Below are 25,253 nucleotides of genomic sequence, written 5' to 3'. Positions count from 1 at the left end.
TGCATTACCTCAGGACAGTGCTAAGTAAAAACAGTGACGTTTTTCGTGTAAATGTGAGCACTGTTTATATGTCATAATAGAATAAATAACTTCACCACTGAACTGTGACTGTTGACAGGCAATAGTAGGTTCTGGCCCGAATACCTTTGCTTATGAATTTCGTGGTACATGAACTGGTCACCGCTCTAATAATTAAACTTCTCATGGAATAAAAATATCTGTTATGCAATTCAAATTATGAACTTGTGTACGTCTTTGAGCAAATACCACTGTGCTCACATTTCAGCTTACAGCTTCGAAGTGATCAAGTCTGGTGCTACCGAGAATGAGACTACTGTAAGAGGTCCATGATTAAGGAATTTGTTGCTAGCGCACTCGAGCAGATGTAATTTCGATGGATTGTTCATGCGCTGCCTGCGATTTGTAAGGTATAAGACAATCTCGGACCAGAGAGCAGTTTTGTCAGCAGTAGGAATTGTGTAGCGGTAGCAGTGAGTAGTTCACTGCGGTCTGGTGTATGGAGTTGGCTGGGCCGGTCGTGGGAAGCTATGGCGGCGCCTGAGCGTTGTAGTATAAGGTAAAAGCAGCCTCGCGCATATGTACTATTGTTGTATCAAGTCCCATGTAAATGTTTTTAAAAAAATCTCTTAATAATAGTCTCTCTTATAAAAATTAACTTTTGACAATCATTCATCTCAATTTAAAGAACTTACTAATTTCTCCAATCCATGGTCATCCCGATTATTGTAAAGAAAAATCAGTTGTTTCTTTTTATACATGACAAATCTATCGGCCAGCACTGCACTGGGCTGTGCCAGAAAAATTTCATATAGGAGCAGATATATACGCGCTATCCGGCGACTTCATTGAGGCAAGAATTTTTAATTTATTCAGAATGATCTTTCAGGGCCATGACGCAGCACTGCTGACGACCAAATTTACCAGTTTAGATTCACAGGCAGCTAATTTTTGAAAAGTTATAAGAGAGCCACAATTTTATTGAGAGATTAGTCACACTTTATTATTGGTAGGTTAAGGAATTTATTTGTTGGGAGGTTATGCTAAATGTGAATTATATAATTATATTTTTTACTGTGGAGAGGTTACACTGAATGTGAAAGTTACTTATTTTTTACTGTTGGGGAGGTTACACTACGAAAACCAGGTCACTTCCGCCACAGCTCTTGTTTGGGAGGAACAGATATCAAATTCACATCTAAGCATCGTGATTTACATTTTCCGTGATTTCCTTAAATCAGGAGACTGTCGCATTGGCCAGTTTCCATCCCCATCCGTGTCCAAACCGAGCTTTGTTTCCCTATTTAGTGACATCGGTGCCGACATAACATTATAATTTCACATTTTTCCCCTTCCTTCCATCTAAAGAATTAGCGACCAGCAGTATGCGCGAGACCTTGGGCCGAGCAGAGATTGAAACTTACGTACGCCGTCTATCGAGCGCAGACACAGATGTCGTGCCTTCGCTCACGCAGGCGCGCGATGCGCCCCAACTTTTAATGTTCTTTTCCGGAACGCGGGCCAACTTCGCGAGCGCAGCCTTCAAACTTGGCCACGTGGCTTCGGGACGCCGCACGCTTGTCTCCGTGATCTTCCGCCAGCGGCAGCGTGCTTATCCGTATTAACCGCTGCCGTGCTGCGGGCAAACGCCACTTGTTAGGCGGAAAATTTCCCTTCTTGCTCTAGCTTAGCGTGACACGGCCTGCCTAGCTGTGGTTAACGTACCGTGGACCGTTCTTTACATACTTTTCACTGCAAGGCAAATTGCGTACTGAAATTGCTTCAGAACAAAAACGCAAATTGGTTTGCGTGGAACGGAGCACCTCTTGGCACATGTATGGGTAGAAGTATTCATGTAAATGAGTTCTTTGCGTGCATTTGACTGTGCTTACATAGTTCAGTGTAGTAAACCGGTTATGCTCAGAGAGAGCAGCAAACGTGTCGTGGTGCGGACTCTGCGTATACGGCCATTTTCAGCAAGCCACTGTGAAATTATCACATATTAGTGTTTACGTTCCATTCCTATCCAGAGTGTCAGAAGATTGATGGCTTGAATGCGTCTGTGTGCGCTTTAATTAGGCTAAACCTTTGATGGCGTTCCCTATAGGAGTAGTGATTAAAATTTATGTGTTTCTAAAAATGGCATATGCACCCATTAGCTTAACTACACTACTGGCCATTAAAATTGCTGCACCACGAAGACGATGTGCTACAGACGCGAAATTTAACCGACTGGAAGAAGATGCTTTGATATGCAAATGATTAGCTTTTCAGAGCATTCACACAAGGTTGGCGCCGGTGGCGCCTCTTACAACGTTCTGACATGAGGAAAGTTTCCAACCGATTTCGCATACACAAACAGCAGTTGACCGGCGTTGCCTGGTGAAACGTTGTTGTGATGCCTCGTGTAAGGAGGAGAAATGCGTACCATCACGTTTCCGACTTTGATAAAGGTCGGATTGTAGCCTATAGCGATTGCGGTTTATCGTAACGCGACATTGTTGCTCGTGTTCGTCGAGATACAATGACTGTTAGCAGAATATGGACTCGGTGAGTTCAGGAGGGTAATACGGAACGCCGTGCTGGATACCAACGGCCAAATGAAATCGTCTGGTCAATGGTGGCCGAGCAACTGGCTCGTCACAATACGCCAGTCACTACTCTTGATGAACTGTGGTATCGTGTTGAAGCTGCATGGGCAGCTGTACCTGTACACGCCATACAAGCTCTGTTTGACTCAATGCCCTGGCGTATCAAGGCCGTTATTACGGCCAGAGGTGGTTGTTCTGGGTACTGATTTCTCAGGATCTATGCACCCAAATTGTGTGAAACTCTAATCACATTTCAATTCCAGTATATTTGTCCAATGAATACCCGTTTATCATCTGCAGTTCTTCTTGGTGTAGCAATTTTAATGGCCAGTAGTGTACTTTACCTTTTTCTAATATTACGTTAATGTGTATGATACGTGTTAGTTTGTGCTACTATAGGAGGTCAGTTATTTAATGGAGGTAAGTTTATTTACTTTATTCAGAGAGATTCAGCTGGCCCTACTGATGGGTTTTATGCAGCCTGCAACACCTTCAAAAAACTATGTGCGAGATTTTCACATTCTCTCGCTCGCTAAACACAAACTGTTAATCCCACAGAAAAAATGAAGAGGATCCTTATGCAGGACTTAAATGTATATAAATTTTGTACTGTCATATGTTTTCACTGGAGGCCACAGTTTTTGAGTTACTCAAGAAAAACGCGTTTGAAGGTCACTTTTGAACATTTTTCTTGAATAACTCGAAAACTATAGCATATAACGGAAACTTATCTCAGTACAAAATTTTTCTATATTAAATTTCCTACGAAAAGATCCCATTAATTTTTTTCTGTAGGATTAATAGTTTGTATGTAAAGAGCAAGAGAATATGAAAATCTTGTGCATGGTATTTGAAGGCGTTGCAGGTTGCATTAAACCAATTGGTAGGGGCAGCTGAATCACCCTGTTTATACTATCAATGGAACCTTTTAATAAAGCTCTTCATTACTTCTTTTTATTTAATATATGTTAATTTGTTGTTTTTTATTTATATGCATTTATGTTTAAAGTTATGAATTTTTGTTTTTTTGAAATAACATTTTTATTTTTATTTTATAATGTAAATAACTTAATGTAATGTATTTTACTTGATTTAACATATTATTATCAACATTACTTATTAAAATTACAGGAACCTATTATTTAGGACAAAAGAAATTATTATATTTTTTTGACCAAATTGCTGAGGTCATCGGTCCATAAGCTTACACGCACTACTTAGTCTAACTTTAACTAACTTACTCTATGGCCAACACTCACACACACCCATGCCCGAGGCAGGACTCGAACCTCCGACGGGGGGAGCCGCACTGACTCTGTTAAGGCGCCCCTGACCGCACAACTACCCCGCACGGCAAAATTGTCATATAACAATATATTTATCAAGGCTCATACTTGGGCAATATTTTGTAACTAGGTACTCAAGTGTTTTGTATACAATCCGCTTTGCAGACTTGTAGCGTTTTTGAGCTCTCATTAGTCGTAAATCGGGAAACTATCGATGACGCAGCGCCTATAATTCTCTGTCTAGCTTATCCGTGTGATGCTAAACTGCAAAAAACACCACAACATAGCCTTATAAGGTAAACTATGCGGAATGTGTGAGTGTAGCGAGCCCAAAGTCTTAGAGAAGGTGTGGCTTCTAGCTGGATCACGTACCCGATGAAAAAAGCATATAATTTGGAACTCAGAAAGAACAATATTTGTAGTGAAATGTGAAAAGAATACGTAAAGGTGCTCTGTCGATATCTATATTTATGAAAATAATATTATGGCTAATACAAAGATCAAAAATAAAGTTAACTGTTCTCAAAGTAATGATACGCCGTTATCCAGCCATCGTGTAGCCTGCTGCTTGATCGACATGAAAGCACGGGGCGCGTTTGTAGCAGAGGGGGCTGCAGCTAGCGTACAACTGACGTCGCCATGGGGGAGAAGGGCAGAAAAACTATCAGTAATATTTAAATGCCGTGATACGGCGAGAATAAATGTTCCTGTGACTCGAGGCAAGCATACAATCACCGGGTTACCGATATTTCGCTTTGTTAGTAGTACACACTTAGATGTAATAATTACTGCTCTAATAAGATGCGCTTTTCGAGAAAACGAATCTCAAAGTTTTACAAGTCCGTTGAATAGTACTCCGAGCGCCACCCGTTGAACATTGGCGTTAGCGCAGCTGGCTAGGGCGATAGGCCAAAATCTGCCCATGGAAATGTTCGTAATCATTAACATGCATATAATTTTACAAGGTTGTTACCCTTTCAATTCCTTTCCACCAATTCACGATCACTCACTATGTGTCCTTTCCTTGCTTTTCTTATAATCAAATTCCAGTCCCCGCATCACATTCAAATTTCGTCTTCCTTAAATATCTCAGTATTGTCCGCTCAGTGGTCAGCATGACGGATTGCCGTTCTATGGGCCCAGGTTCGATTCCCGGCTGCATCGGGGATTTTCTCCTCTCAGGGACTGGGTGTTGTGCTGTCTTCATCATCATTTCATCCCCATCCGGCGCGCAGGTCGCCCAATGTGGCGTCGAATGTAATAGTAGGCCTATAAACTTGCACTGCTGTCATGGATGTTTGCTTTGTCTTGCTAGTTACGATAATACTGTCACTATACAGGTCGCAGTAGCTTACCTACATTTTTAGTTTCGTATTCATTATTAGACCAACTCCCGCGTATTCTTACTTAATTTTGGTTGATAATCCTATTCTCGCCTGAGCAGAAATCCGGTTTTTCCTGCCACTGCACTTCACTAATTCCCAGTATGTCTAAATTAAACCTATCAATTTCTGTTTTGAAATTCTATAAACTGCCAATCCGATTAAGGGATTTAACAAACCACGCTCGGACTCATAAGCTGTTTGTTTCTCCCGACGACAACGTCGTCCTGAAATCCTAGTAGTGTATCTTTCACTCCCGGAATATTTCACCTATGAGGATGCCGTCATCATTAAGCGATGCAGTAGAGCTGCACTTCCTCGTATAATATAACGGCAGCAGTTTCCCTTTTCCTTCAGCCTTTCGCAGTACCAAAATACACTGAAGCGCCAAAGAAACTGGTATAGGCATACTTATTCAAATACAGAGTTATGTAAACAAGCAGAACACGGCGCTGCGGTCGGCAACGCTTATACAAGACAACAGGTGTCCGGCGCAGTTATTAGATCGGTTACTACTGCTACAATGGCGGGTTCAAATGGCTCTGAGCACTGTTGTTGTTGTGGTCTTCAGTTCTGAGACTGGTTTGATGCAGCTCTCCATGCTACTCTATCCTGTGCAAGCTTCTTCATCTCCCAGTACCTACTGCAACCTACATCCTTCTGAATCTGCTTAGTGTATTCATCTCTTGGTCTCCCCCTACGATTTTTACCCTCCACTCTGCCCTCCAATACTAAATTGGTGATCCCTTGATGCCTCAGAACATGTCCTACCAACCGATCCCTTCTTCTGGTCAAGTTGTGCCACAAACTTCTCTTCTCCCCAATCCTATTCAATACTTCCTCATTAGTTATGTGATCTACCCATCTAATCTTCAGCATTCTTCTGTAGCACCACATTTCGAAAGCTTCTATTCTCTTCTTGTCCAAACTATTTACCGTCCATGTTTCACTTCCATACTCCATACAAATACTTTCAGAAATGACTTCCTGACACTTAAATCTATACTCGATGTTAACAAATTTCTCTTCTTCAGAAACGCTTTCCTTGCCATTGCCAGTCTACATTTTATATCCTCTCTACTTCGACCATCATCAGTTATTTTGCTCCCCAAATAGCAAAAATCCTTTACTACTTTAAGTGTCTCATTTCCTAATCTAATTCCCTCAGCATCACCCGACTTAATTCGACAACATTCCATTATCCTTGTTTTACTTTTGTTGATGTTCATCTTATATCCTCCTTTCAAGACACTGTCCATTCCATTCAACTGTTCTTCCAAGTCCTTTGCTGTCTCTGACAGAATTACAATGTCATCGGCGAACCTCAAAGTTTTTATTTCTTCTCCATGGATTTTAATACCTACTCCGAAATTTTCTTTTGTTTCCTTTACTGCTTGCTCAATATACAGATTGAATAACATCGGGGAGAGGCTACAACCCTGTCTTACTCCCTTCCCAACCACTGCTTCCCTTTCATGTCCCTCGACTCTTATAACTGCCATCTGGTTTCTGTACAAATTGTAAATAGCCTTTCGCTCTCTGTATTTTACCCCTGCCACCTTTAGAATTTGAAAGAGAGTATTCCAGTCAACATTGTCAAAAGCTTTCTCTAAGTCTACAAATGCTAGAAACGTAGGTTTGTCTTTCCTTAATCTTTCTTCTAAGATAAGTCGTAAGGTCAATATTGCCTCACGTGTTCCAGTATTTCTACGGAATCCAAACTGATCTTCCCCGAGATCGACTTCTACTAGTTTTTCCATTCGTCTGTAAAGAATTCGTGTTAGTATTTTGCAACTGTGGCTTATTAAACTGATTGTTCGGTAATTTTCACATCTGTCAACTATGGGTCTCAAAATCTGAGGCCATCAGTCCCCTAGAACGTAGACCTACTTAAACCTAACGAACCTAAGGACATCACACACATCCACGCCCGAGGCAGGATTCGAACCTGCGACCGCAGCAGCAGCGCAGTTGCAGACTGAACCGTCTAGAACCGCTCGGCTACAATGGCCGGCTACAATGGCAGGTTATCAAGATTCAAGAGAATTTGCACGTGGTGCTAGAGTCGTCGTACGAGTAATGGGAAACAGTATCTCCGAGGTAGCGATGAAGTGGGGATTTTCCCGTATGACCATTTCACGAGTGTACCGTGAATATCAGGAACCCGGTAATACATCAAATCTGACATTGCTGCGTCTGGAAAAAGATCCTGCAATAACGGGACCAACGACGACTGATGAGAATCGTTCAACGTGACACAAGTGCAACCCTTCCACAAATTGCTGCAGATTTCAATGCTGGGCCATCAACAAGTGTCAATGTGCGACCCATTCAACGAAACATCATCGATATGTTCTTTCTGAGCCGAAGGCCCACTCGTGTACACGTGATGACTGCACGACACAAAGCTTTACGCCTCGCCTGGGTCCGTCAACGCCGACAGTGGACTGTTGTGGAAAGATGTTGCCTGGTCGCGCGGGTATTGTTTCAAATTGTATCGAGCGAAGGACGTGTACGGTAAGGAGACAACCTCATGAATACGCGGACCCTACATGTCAGTAGGGGACTGTTCAAGCTGATGGAGGCTCTGTAACGATGTGCGGCGTGTGCAGTTGGATTGATATGGGATCCCTGATACTTCTAGATGGACTCTGACAGGTGACACGTGCGTAAGCATCCTCTCTGATCACCCGCATCCATTCATTTCCACAGTGCATTCCGACGGGCTTGGTAAATTACGGCAGGACAATGTGACAGCCCACACATCCAGAATTGCTGCAGAGAGGCTTCAGGAACACTCCTCTGAGTTTAAACACTTCAGCTGGCCTCCAAACTCTCCAGACATAAACATTATTGCGCGTATCTGGGATGCTATCCAGAAGAGATCTCCACTCCTTCGTACTCTTACGTATTTATAGAAAGCCCTGTAGGATTTGTGGTGTCAGTTCCCTCCAGCACTACATAGGATATTAGTCGAGTCCATGCCATGTCGTGCTGCAGCACTTCTGCGCGGTCACGGGGGCCCTACCCGATAGAGGCTGGTGTATCAGTTTCTTTGGCTCTTCAGTGTAACAATGCCGTGTTGGAAAACGTTACAAGGGAAGATCAGTCAACATCCCGACTTCTGTCCCTGCAGATGCCGAAAAGTCCTCTGACTCTCTGACCATACGTTAGACTGGTCTCTCGACAGATACTACCCCGATTTGTTACACCCTTGGGTGCCTGCATCGTTGAAGCATTGAGGAACACAAACCACGGCACTGCATCATGGTTCGTAAGGAATGGGGGGAGGGGGGCAGGGGGTGGGCAGATGGTGAGAGAGCTGCTTCCTTAATACGCGGTAAATGTTGTACGCAGCCTAGTTGTCAAAGGTGGAGTTCCTGGGAAACCTGCTTCTCGGATCGCTAGACAACAATTCAAGCACATCGTATAAATGAGTTTTATTACACAAAATAAATGACAGTATTTAAGTTTGAAAAATACATAGATGTGTCGCATGCAAAGGACGACATGCAATATAATCAATGTCCTTAAGTACAGCGATTTCAGTACAAGTGAAGTGATACTTTGGGTGCTTCTATCCAGGTCTCTAGTGTTGACACTTCTGTAGAACTGGTAGAACTGGACCGTGACCAGTCGGCGCGGCACTTAAGTATGATGTCCTCTTCGTGTAGAGGGCGCTGCCGTTGCGTTGTCGTCCTGGAGAGGGGTCGATCAGCGTGCAATTGGCTGACGTCTTCTTTACTGCCCTCTCTGCTCTATCGTTTAGGGCTGGCGATCCTGCGCTTTCGCCAGAACAGTAAGGAAATTATATAAACGGATCAGAGACTTATTAAGAATCATTCTATCGACGATATGGGCCGCAGTTGGGAAAAGCCATTGACGTGAACAACTTTGACAAAGGGCAAATTGTTAAGACGGATTCGGTGAACAAGCAGCTCAGAAACGGCTAAAATTTCCTGCTAGTTTTATCAGTATGCATGGAAACTGGTTGAAGTACAATCAAACCATGTAGGCCACAAGGTTTTGGACATCCACGTCTCGTCACAGAACATGGAGGTCGGAGCCTTGCCCTCTCTGTAAAGCAGGTTAGGTGGCGACACCGAGTACACTGTTGGTGCAGACAAAAGTGTTTGTGATACACCATGCAGAGCGCATTGTTGAACACAGCGCTCTGTGGCAGATGACCCGTACGTTTTTCCATGTTGAGTCGACGATATCGTCAATTATGATTGTAGTGAACACGTAGTCATCGAGACTGGACCGTAGGTCAACCGAAACGTGCCGCCTGGTAGGACGAATCATGTTTTGTGTTATACTAGGTCAATGATCCTGCCCAGTTACGCGTCATCCATGGCCACTAAACTCGCCTGATGTGGTCCTGATGGGATACACTTGGGCCACTATCTGTCATCATATTCGCGGCCACAAAGCACCGGTGCATAGTTTACAGAAATTGACGTGGCCTGAGCGTAGACACCTCGCCGAAACCTATCAAGGTCTTGTTGAGTATGCCACTCATTATCGCTACCGTGTTGCGTTCCAAAGGTGGATCAACGTACTATTTGAGCCGGTGCTGTTCGCTATTTAAATTTTTTTGTTTTTGAAATCACCTCTCTTCTCAGTATTCGCCGCGATGTCAAGTTCGAGATAGGATTGGAGTCTCTGTCGCCGCATATCTTTGGCGAGTTGGGTTCCCGCGCGTCGCTAGGCGAGACGAGGAAGAAGGGGGTTTCTGGGAGTTAGCTCCGGACTCTGCGTCTGGAATGACGTCGGTGTCGGAGGGCAAGGCCGCTTGGCCGGTGGGCCCCGGGGAAGCAGTCGGTTGGGGACAGAACGCCGTGGACTCGAAGATCGCAGAGTGGACGGCCGGTGTTGTTCCGATGGCGATCATCGCGTGGTCATTCGAGGGCTGATAAGTGATTTCATGGTTCTGCCCTTGGATTCCGACGGAGAATTACGGCAGGTTTGGTGTATGAGGTGAACATGAGAATTCTGAAAAGGTGCACGTTGGTGGCACGTATATCAGACTTGAGTGGTGTAAGCTTTGCTTCGGTACTGCAGTCTCCAGTTAGATCGCTGCTTGGCAGGAGAGCATTGATATCTGCATTTTCATCTATTTAGCTGGTTTAAAGTAAATGACTGTTTTGGATCGAAGGTGGAACAAAGTGAGAGATCGAATCATTGCTTGTTTTATTAAGAAACCAAAATCGACCCCCAGCATGTTAAACTTTGTTACCTACAGTTATAACGAGTAATTGACATTCTAGTAATGTCCACGAGTGAACTTTGGAGCTCCTGTTAAGTGTTTGTAGTAAGGAAAAGACTGACTGTGGAGCTTTTCTGTCGGACGCTTATGAATCGCATTAATGGCAGTTCACTTCTGATGGGATTTTACGATTCTACTTGTCGTGACGACATCGCCGATACTATTTTCATAATTTAGCTTGGGACGTCATTCTGTGGTTTGGTGTGGCCCTTCCAAGAGTTTAAAGCCCCAAATATTTTTCTTACTGCCTTGCTGAGGTTGCCTTGCAACAGTTGTTGATTTGTCTCTTGTCCACCCCACCGTAGTGCTGTTTGGTGCTGTGCGGTGTAGTCGAAGTGTTTAGTAGTACCGCATCTACTCCCTCGCCCGTTTTAAGATTTGCGAGCCGCATACACATCGACGTAACTCTCAGTACGCAATTTGTGTAAGTTGGTTGAGCCCTGTTAACGTGTTGTACATCGTGGAAAATCGTGCCGCAAGTGATCCTGAAGCAGAGCACGGTGCACAACAGCGCACGTCCATGACGAAATCAAAAGATATGTATTGTATATTTTTAACAGGTGTAGCCACCGAGCTTAAGAGTTGATTTGTGTAATTTTTATTTATTTTGAAAGGAAAAGATTTACATACTTGGTTAATTATAATATCTCTCCTTAATTATTTGTCATAATTCGTTGTAATAATGTAGTATGCAACACATGTAGGAAGGTTTATGGTGTAAAGTGTTTAAGAGGAAGGAAAATATTTTGTGACACAGTGCGAATTATAGAGGCTACAGGGTTTAAGTGCATTTAAGTTTTGTTTTAATTAAAATTTTGTGATCAATATTTTACTACCTTTGGAGATCACAGGTGATATCTAGGAAAATTTTGGTATTGCCATGTGGCTTTAGACTCTTTTATTTAACCTTGTATTATGCAATTAGTATTTTTTTCCTTTGTTTAAAAAAGGATTTTGAGTTTTAAGCGTTGTAAATTGATCCTGAGAGCTGTTTTTTGATTTGTTAAAATAATGCTTCAGGAACTTTCATTAAGTAACTATATTGAGGATCTTGCTGTTCATGATAACGAATGCTCACTTACTATTTTGAAATCAAGTTAATAAAGTAGTAACACTATAAGGGTAAAAAGGACTTTTATTAGAGAAATGGTGCCTGCCAGTACTCCCCACAACTTGCACGTATTCAAGGTATTGGCCATTGGGTGTTGTCTGTTTTCCACGGTATATATCTCAGCTAACGCCTTCGGGGCCATGTCACTGTTAAGGAGATGGTCTTAATGTTTCGGCTCAATAGAGTAAGTGTTGGTCTGGTACCGAGTAAACTGCTTTCTGGAAGTCAAGAAATACTTCATCTGCATGACTGTGTTGATCCACTGTAACATTTCATTGCCTGGCCGTAACGGTGTGCCGCCACTATGGCCATTCTCAAGGACACGGTCATGTTTCTGGGTGCAGGAAGATTGTTTCAGCCAGGAGCTTATGGGCCGGGTTTTTTACTAATCAGATTTTAGTGGTTATTTCCCCAGTGACATTTTGTGTTTCCAACATCCTTTCAGGAGCGCTGAAAGCGAGAGCAGGAAATGGACAATGAGAATTCCTTCATTCCACTGCTGATTCTAATAGGCTGAAAGGCCTATGTGTTGAATAATTTGGTGAAACGGTCTGGAGCTCGCGAATTTGAGAGGTTCGCCGTATACCTCGTGAGTCTGAAGCAGCAAGTTGTAGCCCCTCTGGAACGGAGTTTGTGTTTTGAAGTGGTGATCATTCCGGAATTCTGATCAGCGGCGTTACTTTTTCAGTATGGAAAGCTAACAAAGCATATGAAAGTGCTTTTCTGTGTGTGTGTGTGTGTGTGTGTCTGGGGGGGGGGGGGGGGGGCAACTGGCAACTTCTGCATGGACACTTTCCTGTTTACCTCGGCATGTTGTGGCAATACCATGAGATATATCGCTATTGGTTAATAAGTAAAATTGGCAGCTTAATGTTTGAACCGCGTTGGACGGAAATACATCATTAGTGGCTTCTGATGTAAGGTCCATGAATTTCCCTTCACTGACGCTGGCCTGAGAAGATACAGTGATGGTCCTGGGTGGTCGCAGAGACAGCTCAAGTCCTCCCCTGCTGGGCTGCTGGCTCACAGAAATGTTGTGACCGCATGCTGGCTGGTTTCCGTTGTCTGCAAGGCAGTACTGTCTTGGGAAATTTATTAGGCCGACCACAGATCCTGGAGCATTTCTGGTGTGTCGAATCTGCATTTCCTGTAAGCAGCTGCAATTACAAGACACCGACGTTCTGCTGTGTGCAGTGTGGAAAAATTCCAGAATCTAACTGTCCAGATGATGTTAGCCTAGGTGCTGTAGCTTAGATGGCAACACAGCATATACAATGTGCCAACCTCGGGGCAGTTAATCGGCATACTGTAAGCGATAGCTTACTGAACCGATTATTGACTGCAAACGGTTATGTTTGGCTGGCTACTTTGAAACTATTTGCAGCCATTTCGAAATGACGATGGAATTTTTATGGATGACGAAGCGCCATGTCACTGGGCCAAAATTTTTCGCGGTTGGTTTGAAGAACATTCTGCAAACTGATAAGGAACCCCTGGCTAATCTGGAGCGCCACTACGTTAATTTTGTTCAACGAGTGCAGAAGGGTCGCAAAGACACCTGCCCCAATACTGGCACCTTCATTCTGGCTTTCAAGGGGGATACCCTCCCAGAGGAGGTCACGATTATGTGCTATAGATCTGACATGAAGCCGTACGTCCCACCACCCATGAGGTGCTTTCAGTGCTTGCGTTTTCGGCATATGTCTTCCCACGGTACGGCGGACCCTCTGTGTGGTGACTTTATACGCCAACTCCATGAGTGAAGCCCCTGTGTTCCACCACCTGTGTGTCAATTGCCATCACTGCCAGTCACCTTACTCGATTAGATTAGGTTAGTTTTTCGTTCCATAGATCCGTGCTGATGAGATCCTCGTGGATGTGGAACATGTCAATTTTTTTAAGCTGAAATAACAATACTAATAGTATAAATATATACAATACATCATTTGTTTCTATTAAAAAATTCGTCAGTGGAGTAGAAGGAGTTGGCCACTAGTAAGTCTTTCAGGCTCCTTTTAAACTGATCTTTATTTGTAACTAAATTTTTTATGTTTGCTGGCAAATTATTGAAGATGAGTGTTCCTGAGTAGTGGACCCCTTTTTGAACTAAAGTAAGTACTTTTAAGTCCTTGTGCAGATCATTTTTGTTCCTGGTATTGTATGTATGAACTGAGCTGTTTGTTGGACAAAGAGATATATTATTTAGGACAAGTTTCATTAAGGTGTAAATATGCTGAGAGGCAGTAGTTAGTATACTCAGTTGTTTGAAGACGTTTCTACAGGACGTCCGTGAATTTACTCCACAAATAATACGTATTACACGCTTTTGGACTCTGAAAACTTTTGTTTGACTTGAAGAGTTACCCCAAAATATTTTACCATATGACGTTATGGAATGAAAGTAGGCAAAGTAGGCAAAGTATGCAAGCTTTTTCATTTTTATGTCGCCTATGTCTGCTAACACTCGAATTGCAAATACAGATTTGTTAAGGCGTTTCTGGAGTTCTGTGGTGTGCTCCTCCCAACTGAATTTATTATCAAGTTGTAATCCCAGAAATTTAAGACTGTCAACCTCTTCTATTTGCTTTATGCATATGCTGGGTGGAAACCTCTTACTGGTGCTGAATTGCATATAGAGTCTTTTCGAAGTTTAATGTCAGTGAGTTGGCTTTAAACCATTTATTAATATCCATGAAAATATCATTAGCAGATCTTTCTAGAACTACACTCGACATACTATTTATTGCAATACTTGTGTCATCTGCAAACAAAACGAACTCTGCTTCTGGCAGTGTAACTGATGAGAGATGATTAATGTACACAAGAAAAAGCAATGGCCCTAAGATGGATCCTTGTGGGACACCACATGTAATTTCTTCCCATTCTGATGTTGACTGATGACTTAATTCACTAGTCCCTTGCACTGACACTCTTTGTTTCCTGTTAGCGAGGTATGACTTGAACCATTTTGCAGCACTGCCCGGGACACCATAGAATTCTAATTTATTTAAAAGGATGTTGTGGTTCACACAACCAAATGCCTTTGACAAATCACAGAAAATACCTGCTGCTTGTAACTTGTCATTTAATGAATTAAGTACATTTTCACTGTAGCTGTAAATAGCCATCTCGACGGATTGCTCTGTGTACAAGAAAGAAAAGAAGATCCAAGAGCACAAGTCCGTGAATCACCTGTCTTATGCTGAGGCTCACCAAAAATATGATATAGATCGCCCGACGTGTATCCCGTCGAATATTTATAGATCGTAATCGAAAGATCACCTCGTGCACAAAATCCGACAACACGTTCGCAACTATAGAGTACTATGGAGGCAGCATGGCCCTATATTTTTGCAGAGGACTTCCAGAGAATTGTTGAGTCAATGCCACGTCGAGTTGATGCACTGCACTGGGAAAAAGGAGGTCCGACAACATATTAGTAGGTATCCTATGACCTGTGTCACCTCGGTGTGTTACTGACGGTGGATGTCGTGACGGAAGGAGCCCAGGATCCGAATCATCAATACATCGCATTGGCAGGTAGGCGGTTCTCAGTTGTCTCTCCCAACAAGTTGTAGGCGTAATTTGCATTTGCTCTATACGGTTCTTCACCAGGGGAGTTCCAGACTCGCCCGCATCATCCTCAATCACGGCGGTGACCAAACAGCAGTGGTAGCTTGCAGTAGCTAAGGTCCACCACATCCGATTGGCTGTGGTCTTGTAGGTGAAGTCTTCTTTCGACATCAGGCAGCACAACACGATTTGCTAGTCAAGTTATCCTATAACTAGCGAGAGAATCAGAGTTGCAGACGAAATGACCATACACTGAGGTTGAGGCTTCAGAAATAGTCGTGTCTAAGTTGGACATAATGTCATCGAGGCCGGTGATGTGGTCATTTGCCCTCATTATCCGGAGGTATCAGCAGACTTGCCCCATCGTGATTATTCTGTTAGGCCGGCCGCTGTGGCCTAGCAGTTCTAGGCGCTTCAGTATGGAACCGTGCGACCGCTACGGTCGCAGGTTCGAATCCTGCCTCGGGCATCGATGTGTGTGATGTCCTTAGTTAGGTTTAAGTAGTTCTAAGTTCTAGGGGACTGATGACCTCACAAGTTAAGTCCCATTGTGGTCAGAGGCATCTGAGCCATTTTGTTTCAGTTATTAGGAGTTCCACTACCCTTTCCGCTTCCCGTCAACGGAGTTACTGAGCTTGGAGTTTACATGCGATGGCACCGTAGATGAAGGCTCGCTGAATGACGCATGAGGTGCTGTCGTACTGCGCCGTTTGCACTTCTTGATGAACGGCTCGGTTGGATGTGGCAATGGATTCCTCTGCAACATAGCACTCTTTGCGTGCTCGAGTTACCGGTTGTGAAAGCATGAGCCAGATGCGATTCCCTGCCGTCTGCGCCAAGTAACAATTTTAAATAGAAAAGCAACTGGAATCACTCAACAGAGGAAAGTCCACTGGACCTGACGGGTTACCAATTCGATTCTACACAGAGTACGCGAAAGAACTTGCCCCCCTTCTAACAGCCGTGTACCGCAAGTCTCTAGAGGAACGGAAGGTTCCAAATGATTGGAAAAGAGCACAGGTAGTCCCAGTCTTCAAGAAGGGTCGTCGAGCAGATTGTGCAAAACTATAGACCTATATCTCTGACGTCGATCTGTTGTAGAATTTTAGAACACGTTTTTTGCTCGAGTAGCATGTCGTTTTTGGAAACCCAGAATCTACTCTGTAGGAATCAACATGGATTCCGGAAACAGCGATCGTGTGAGACCCAACTCGCTTTATTTGTTCATGAGACTCAGAAAATATTAGATACAGGCTCCCAAGTAGATGCTGTTTTCCTTGTCTTCCGGAAGGCGTTCGATACAGTTCCGCACTGTCGCCTGATAAACAAAGTAAGAGCCTACGGAATATCACACCAGCTGTGTGGCTGGATTGGTAGAGTTTTTAGCAAACAGAACACAGCATGTTGTTATCAATGGAGAGACGTCTACAGACGTTAAAGTAACCTCTGGCGTGCCACAGAGGAGTGTTATGGGACCATTGCTTTTCACAATATATATAAATGACCTAGTAGATAGTGTCGGAAGTTCCCTGCGGCTTTTCGCGGATGATGCTGTAGTATACAGAGAAATTGCAGCATTAGAAAATTATTGCGAAATTCAGGAAGATCTGCAGCGGATAGGCACTTGGTGCAGGGAGTGGCAACTGACCCTTAACATAGACAAATGTAATGCATTGCGAATACATAGAAAGAAGGATCCTTTATTGTATAATTATATGATAGCGGAACAAACACTGGTAGCAGTTACTTCTGTAAAGTATCTGGGAGTATGCGTGCGGAACGATTTGAAGCGGAATGATCATATAAAATTAATTGTTGGTAAGGCGGGTACCAGGTTGAGATTCATTGGGAGAGTCCTTAGAAAATGTAGTCCATCAACAAAGGAGGTGGCTTACAAAACACTTGTTCGACCTATACTTGAGTATTGCTCATCAGTGTGGGATCCGTACCAGATCGGGTTGACGGAGGAGATAGAGAAGATCCAAAGAAGGGCGGCGCGTTTCGTCACAGGGTTATTTGGTAACCGTGATAGCGTTACGGAGATGTTTAGCAAACTCAAGTGGCAGACTCTGCAAGAGAGGCGCTCTGCATCGCGGTGTGGCTTGCTCGCCAGGTTTCGAGAGGTTGCGTTTCTGGATGAGGTATCGAACATATTGCTTCCCCCTACTTATACCTCCCGAGGAGATCACGAATGTAAAATTAGAGAGATACGAGCGCGCACGGAGGCTTTCAGACAGTCGTTCTTCCCGCGAACCATACGCGATTGGAACAGAAAAGGGAGGTAATGACAGTGGCACGTAAAGTGCCCCCCGCCACACACCGTTGGGTGGCTTGCGGAGTATAAATGTAGATGTAGATGTAGAAACTGCGATACTGCAATGAGGCACTGCAATACGGCATTTCGTGTCACGACAAGGCCGCGACAATAATTGTAACCTCATCCCTGTGCGGGAATCAAGGGGCAGTTGTGCGAGAACAGGATGTAGATACACGGTGACATACGGCAGTGTGAGTCGATCCCCGAGACAGGGTCGGATGGCCGACACAGTTATGGCGACTGCTCGCGTAAAGCGGGAAATCCGGGTTCATGTCCCAGTCCTGTACAAATTTTAACTGTCACCAATACATTGTGCTGCTGGAGTCTGATCACATTCGCAATTGCAAACACATTGCTTGCAGCAGTTTTAATAATCTATCTGAAGCGCCAAAGAAACTGATATAAGCATGCGTATTCAAATACAGAGATATGTAAACAGACAGGATACGGCGCTGCAGTCGGCAACGCCTGTATAAGACAAGTGCCTGGCGCAGTTGTTAGATTGGTTACTGCTGCTACAACGGCAGCTTATCAAGATTTAAATGAAACTTGAAACTCTCAAGATTTAAGTGAGTTTGAACGTGCTGTTATAATCGACGCACAGCGTTTCCGAGGCAGCGATGAAGTAGGGACTTTCCCGTACGACCATTTCAAGTGTGTGTACACCTGAATATCAAGAATCCGGTAAAACATAAAATCTCCGACATCGCTGCGGTGAGAAAAAGATCCTGCAAGAACCGGACCAACGAAGATTGAAGACAATCGTTCAACGCGACAGAAGTGCAACCCTCCCACAAATTTCTGTAGATTTCAATGCTGGGCCATCAACAAGTGTCAGCGTGCGAACTATTTACATCTACTACATCTACATAGTTACTCTGCAATTCACACTTAAGAGCCTGGCAGAGGGTTCATCGAACCATTTTCATACTACTGCTCTACCACTCGACTCTCGATTGGCGCGTGGGAAAAAGGAACACCTAAATCTTTCCGTTCGAGCTTTGATTTCTCTTATTTTATTATGATGATCATTTTTCCCTAAGTAGGTGGGTGTCAATAAAATATTTTCGCATTCGAAAGAGAAAGTTGTTAATTGAAATACCGTGAATAGATCTCGCCGGAAGTCCGTCTTTGTTTCAGTGACTGCCACCCCAAGAAAGATATCTGTGACACTCTCGCCCCTATTGCGCGGTAACACGAAACGAGCTGCCCTTCTTTGCACTTTTTCGATGTCCTCCGTCAGTCCTACCTAGTAAGGATCCCACACCTCGCAGCAATATTTCAGCAGAGGACGGACAAGTGTAAAGTAGACTTCTCTTTAGTAGGTTTGTCGCATCTTCTAAGTGTTCTGCCAACAAAGCGCAGTCTTTGTTTCGCCTTCCCCACACTATTCCTAGGTATTTAGTCGAATTGATAGCCCTTAGATTTGTGCGATTTATCATATACCCAAAATTTATCGCATTTCTTTTAGTACCCATGTGGATGACCTCGCACTTTTCTTTGTTTAGTGCCAATTGCCACTTTTCGCACCATAGAGAAATTCTCTCTAGATCATTTTGTAATTGGAATTGATCGTCTGATGATTTTACTAGACGGTAAATTACAGCGTCATCTGCAAACAATCTAAGGGGGCTGCTCAGATTATCACCTAGATCATTTATGTAAATCAGGAACAGCAGAGGGCCTATCTACATCTACATCTACATCTATACTCCGCGAGCCACCTTACGGTGTGTGGCGGAGGGTACTTATTGTACCACTATCTGATCCCCCCTTCCCTGTTCCATTCACGAATTGTGCGTGGGAAGAACGACTGCTTGTAAGTCTCCGTATTTGCTCTAATTTCTCGGATCTTTTCGTTGTGATCATTACGCGAGATATATGTGGGCGGTAGTAATATGTTGCCCATCTCTTCCCGGAATGTGCTCTCTCGTAATTTCGATAATAAACCTCTCCGTATTGCGTAACGCCTTTCTTGAAGTGTCCGCCACTGGAGCTTGTTCAGCATCTCCGTAACGCTCTCGCGCTGACTAAATGTCCCCATGACGAATCGCGCTGCTTTTCGCTGGATCATGTCTATCTCTTCTATTAATCCAACCTGGTAAGGGTCCCATACTGATGAGCAATACTCAAGAATCGGACGAACAAGCGTTTTGTAAGCTACTTCTTTCGTCGATGAGTCACATTTTCTTAGACGCTACCCTGCGGAACGCCAGATATCACTTCTGTTCTACTCGATGATTTACCGTCTATCACTACGAACTGTGACCTCTCTGAGAGGAAATCACGAATCTAGTCACACAACTGAGACGATACTCCATATGCACGCAATTTGATTAATAGTCGCTTGTGAGGAACGGTATCAAAAGCGTTCTGGAAATGTAGGAATATGGAATCGATCTGAGAACCCTTGTTGACAGCACTCATTACTTCATGGTAATAAAGAGCTAGCTGCGTTGCACAAGAACGATATTTTCTGAAGCCGTGTTGGTTATGTATCAACAAGTCATTTTCTTCAAGGTGGTCCATAATGTTCGAGTGCAGTATATGCTTCAAAATCCTACTGCAAATTGAGGTCAGTGGCTTACTCCTATTTCCTTTCTTAAATATTGGTGTGACATGTGCTACTTTCCAATCTTTAGGAAGAGACATTCCGTCAAGTGAGCGGTAGCATATGATTGCTAAGAAAGGCGCTATTGTGTCTGTATACTCTTAAAGGAACCTGATTGGTATGCCATCTGGGCCGGAAGACTTGCCTTTCTTACGTGATTTGAGTTGTTTCGCAACACTTAAGATATCTACTTTTATGTTACTCATGATAGCAGCTGTTCGGGTTTCGAATTCTGGTATATTTACTTTGTCTTCTTTCGTGAAGGAATTACGAAAAACTGTATTTAGTAACTCCGCTTTAGTGGCACCATCATCGGTAACATTTCCATCGCTATCGCGCAGTGACGGTATTGACTGTTTTTTGCCACTGGTGTACTTTATATACGACCAGAATCTCTTTGGGTTTTTTGCCATATTTTGTGACAATGTTTCATTGTGGAAACTATTAAAAGCATCTCGCGTTGATGTCCGCACTAAATTTCGAGCTTCCGTGAAACTTGGCCAGTCTTGGGCATCCTTTTTTCTTTGCTTCTGCAACAGTGTTCTGACGTGTTTTGTGTACCATGGTGGATCAGTCCTGTCTCTTATTAACTTATGTGGTATGAATCTATATATTGCTGTCGATACTATATCTTTGAATTTAAGCCGTATCTGGTCTACACTTACATAATTACCTTGGAAGGAATGTAGGCTCACTCTTAGGAAGGCACCAAGAGAATTTTTATCAGCTGTTTTAAATAGATATATTTTCCGTTTATTTTTAGTGGTTTTGGTTGATATGGTTTTGAGCCTCGCTAAAATGACCTTGTGTTCACTAATCCCAGTATCCGTCATGACGCTCTCTATTAGATCAGGACTATTTGTGGCTAAGAGGTCAAGTGTGTTTTCGCAACCATTTACAATTCGTGTGGGCTCATGAACTAATTGTTCAAAGTAATTCTCAGAGAAAGCATTTAGTACAATTTCGGAAGATGTTTTCTGTCTACTACCGGCTTTGAACATGTATTTTCGCCAACAAATCGAGGCTAGATTGAAGTCTCCACCAATTATAGCTGTATGAGTGGGGTACTTATTTGTAATGAGATTCAAGTTTTCTTTGAACCGTTTATCTATTATATCGTCTGAGTCGGGGGGTTGGCAGAAGGAGCCAATTACTATTTTGTTACGGCTGTTGAGTATAACCTCTACCCATAGTAATTCGCAGGAACTATCTCTTTCAACTTCACTACGAGATAAACTACTACCAACAGACACAAACACACCACCACCTACTTTATTTAATCTATCCTTTCTGAACACGGTTTGCACCTCTGTAAAAATTTCGTCAGAATTTATCTCCGGTTTTAGCCAGCTTTCTGTTCGTATAACGACTTCAGCTTCAGTCCTTTCTATCGGTGCTTGAAACTCTGTACCCTTTGAGACTGGAGCCCTTTTTGATCTTTCCCGAGACTGTCTAACCTAAAAACCCGCCCAGTCCACGCCACACAGCCCCTGCTACCCGTGTAGCCGCCTCCTGTGTGTAGTGGACACCTGACCTATTTAGCGGAACCCGAAACCCCACCACCCTATGGCGCAAGTCGAGGAATCTGCAGCCTACACGGTCGCAGAACCGTCTGAGCCTCTGATTCAGACCCTCCACCCTGCACTGTATCAAAGGTCCGCAAACGGTCCTGCCGACGATGCTGCAGATGGTGAGCTCTGCCTTCATCTCGCTAGCAAGACTGGCAGTCTTCAAAAACTGAGACAGCCGCCGGAAACCAGAGAGAATCTCTTTCGATTCATAGCGACACACGTCATTAGCGCCGACATGAGCCACCACCACCCTGTACCCTTCATGGCACCCGGAAGGACCCTTTCCACATCTTGGATGACTCCCCCCCCCCCCCCCCCCGGGTATGCACACGGAGTGCACATTGGATTTCTTCCCGCCCTTAGCTGCCATATTCCTAAGGGGCTCCATCACCCGCCTAACATTGGAGCTCCCAATGACAAGCAATCCCACCTTCTGCGCTTGTCCGGACCTCTCAGGAAGACCGGCCACTGCCGTAACAGGCGGGGCGTCCTTGCTGGCTTCAGCAGTGGGCAGTACCTCAAACCTGTTACGGAGGCGTAAGGGTACAGCCTTGCGGCCAGCACCAACTTTCGCCTTCCGCCCAGGGATTCGCGACCCCGCCACGGTTCGCCAATCACCGTCAGGCAAGTGTCGACAGGCAGGGACATCCGAATCCGAGGGCTCAGAGATCCCAGGCGATGCTACAGGTTCCAGAGGCGCCAAAACGCTCGTCTCGGGTGTCCCAATGTCACCGCGTCCCAGGGCAACAGCCTGGAGCCTGTCGACCACGGCCAACACAGCTTCCAGCTGTTTATGGACGGTGGCCAGTTCCCTCTGAATCCGTATACAACAGGCGCAGTCCCAATCCATCCCTAACAATTTTTTTCCCTCTCTTTTATCTCACAAGCTGTTCAAAACAAGCAGATGAATGATGAATACGCGAATTTACACTTTACGAGTACTAAAACGCGATGGTACATCTTTCAAATACTATAATACTCCCGAAATTTGTGAATTAAACTATGCAAGTACCCAAACACACGTAAAGAAATTACAAATTAAACTAAAAAACACATAAGTGAGCTAAGAGTGCGACTTGCTGCTGGCTGCTGCATCGATATGGGCTTTCTGAGCCAAAGGCCCACTCGTGTACCCTTGATGACTGCACGACACAAAGCTTTACCCCTCACCTGGGCCCGTCAATACCGACATTGGACTGTTGATGACTGGAAACCTGTTGCCTGGTCAGACGAGTCTCGTTTCAAATTGTGTCGAGTGGATGGACATGTACAGGTATGGAGACAACCTCATGAATCCATAGACTGTTCAAGCTGGTGGAGGATCTGTTCTGGCGTGCAGTTGGAGCAATATGGGACCCCTGATACGTCTAGGTACGACTGTGACAGATGACACGTGCGTAAGCATCCTGTCTGACCACCTGCATCCATTCATGTTCATTGTGCATTAAGACCGACTTGGGCAATACAGCAGGGCAACGCGATACCCCACACGTCCAGAATTGCTACAGAGTGGCTACAGGAATTCTCTTATGAGTTTAAACATTGGCCACCAAATCCGCAGGCACGAACATTACTTACCATATCTGGGATGCCTTGCGATGTTCTGTTCAGAAGGGACCTCCACCTCCTCCAACACTTATGGATTCTCAATGGAGAGAAGTCTTCCGAAGTAAGAGTGATTTCAGGTGTGCCGCAGGTGAGTGTCGTAGGACCGTTCCTATTCACAATATATATAAACGACCTTGTGGATAACATCGGAAGTTCACTGAGGCTTTTTGCGGATGATGCTGTGGTATATCGAGAGGTTGTAACAATGGAAAATTGTACTGAAATGCAGGAGGATCTGCAACGAATTGAAGCATGGTGCAGGGAATGTCAATTGAATCTCACTATAGACAAGTGTAATGTGCTGCGAATACATAGAAAGAAAGGTCCTTTATCGTTTAGCTACAATATAGCAGGTCAGCAACTGGAAGCAGTTAATTCCTTATCTGGGAGTAGGCACTAAGAGTGATTTAAAATGGAATGATCATATAAAGTTGATCGTCGGTGAAGCAGATGCCAGACTGAGATTCATTGGACGAATCCTAAGGAAATACAATCCGAAAACAAAGGAAGTAGGTTACAGTACACTTGTTCTCACACTGCTTGAATATTGCTCACCAGTGTGGGATCCGTACCAGAGGGGGTTGATAGAAGAGATAGAGAAGATCCAACGGAGAGCAGCGCGCTTCGTTACAGGATCGTTTAGTAATCGCGAAAGCGTTACGGAGATGATAGATAAACTCCAGTGGAAGACTCTGCAGGAGAGACGCTCAGTAGCTCGGTACGGGCTTTTGTCAAAGTTTCGAGAACATACCTTCACCGAAGAGTCAAGCAGTATATTGCTGCCTCCTACGTATATCTCGCGAAGAGACCATGAGGATAAAATCAGAGAGATTAGAGCCCACTCAGAGGCATACCGACAGTCTTTCTTTCCACGAACAATACGAGACTGGAATAGAAGGGAGAACCGATAGAGGTACTCAAAGTACCCTCCGCCACACACCGTCAGGTGGCTTGCGGAGTATGGATGTAGATTTAGGGAGAGTGTTGCAGGATTCATGGTGTCAGTTCCCTCCAGCAATACTTCGGAGGCCAGCCGGGGTAGCCGAGCGGTTCTAGGCGCTTCAGTCTGAAACCGTGCGACCGCTACGGTCGCAGGTTCGAATCCTGCCTCGGGCATGGATGTGTGTGATGTCCTTAGGTTAGTTAGGTTTAAGTAGTTCTAAGTTCTAGGGGACTGATGACCTCAGAAGTTAATTCCCATAGTGCTCAGAGCCATTTTGAACTACTTCAGACATTAGTCGAGTCCATGCCACGTCGTGTTGCGGCACTTCTGTGTGGTCGCGGGGGCCCTACACGATAGTAGGCAGTAGTACCAGTTTCTTTGGCTCTTTAGTGTAAATTTGCTGTGCAACAGTAGTATCGCAGTACATCTTGGGTACTAGTCATCTGAGTAGGTATCGATGGTTTGATGGTATCGGAATGTCCGTAGCGGCGAACGGGCAGGCGACGTCGCGAGCCGTGTCCCACTGCCGCTGCTGCAGCAGTGGGCGGTTGCCAGTTCTCGGTCGCATCGTTCGCGGAGATCGACCGCGACGGCGACGGCGACAGGCGGCGGCGGGAAGCGGCGCTCGCACATAAATAAGGCGGCAGCCATCGCCGGGCCGTACCACGCGACGTCGCCAAAGGCGCATCGCATCGCATCGCCGCCCGTAATGATGCACGCGACCGCCGACTCGAAATAGCGCCGACCTTCCGCCGTCCCCGCTAAATCTCTGCCTGTGTAGGAGCACATTCGTGGCGACAAACTTGGAAAAGTTCCCTAATCAGTCCCTGTGCGGCTACAAAGAAGAAATAAGCCTGTGTGCACAGAGGGAGAGACATCCCAAAATAGTCGCTCGTCGTGCACCCGACACAATATGAGAACCACGATCCACCGCACGTTTTGTGCATACCAAGATCTCTTGAAATAGGTGCGG

The 25,253-nt window shown here is 44.6% G+C and overlaps 1 protein-coding gene across 1 annotated transcript in view; it reads right to left on the bottom strand.

Moving 5' to 3' along the window:
- Positions 1 to 24,973, bottom strand: part of LOC126176568 (dynein beta chain, ciliary) — a 790,269-nt gene extending 765,296 nt beyond the window's left edge. Inside the window, exon 1 of the mRNA XM_049923728.1 lies at positions 24,775 to 24,973. Within this exon, the coding sequence (XP_049779685.1) occupies positions 24,775 to 24,973 (199 nt within the window). The remainder of the gene's footprint in view (positions 1 to 24,774) is intronic.
- Between the last annotated feature and the right edge of the window lie 280 nt (positions 24,974 to 25,253).

This window comes from Schistocerca cancellata, chromosome 3 (assembly GCF_023864275.1).
Source record: "Schistocerca cancellata isolate TAMUIC-IGC-003103 chromosome 3, iqSchCanc2.1, whole genome shotgun sequence".
In the NCBI taxonomy this organism is placed as follows: Eukaryota; Metazoa; Arthropoda; class Insecta; order Orthoptera; family Acrididae; genus Schistocerca; species Schistocerca cancellata.
The sequence above is the reverse complement of the archived record's forward strand: the minus strand, read 5'-3'. Positions and strand labels throughout refer to the sequence as shown.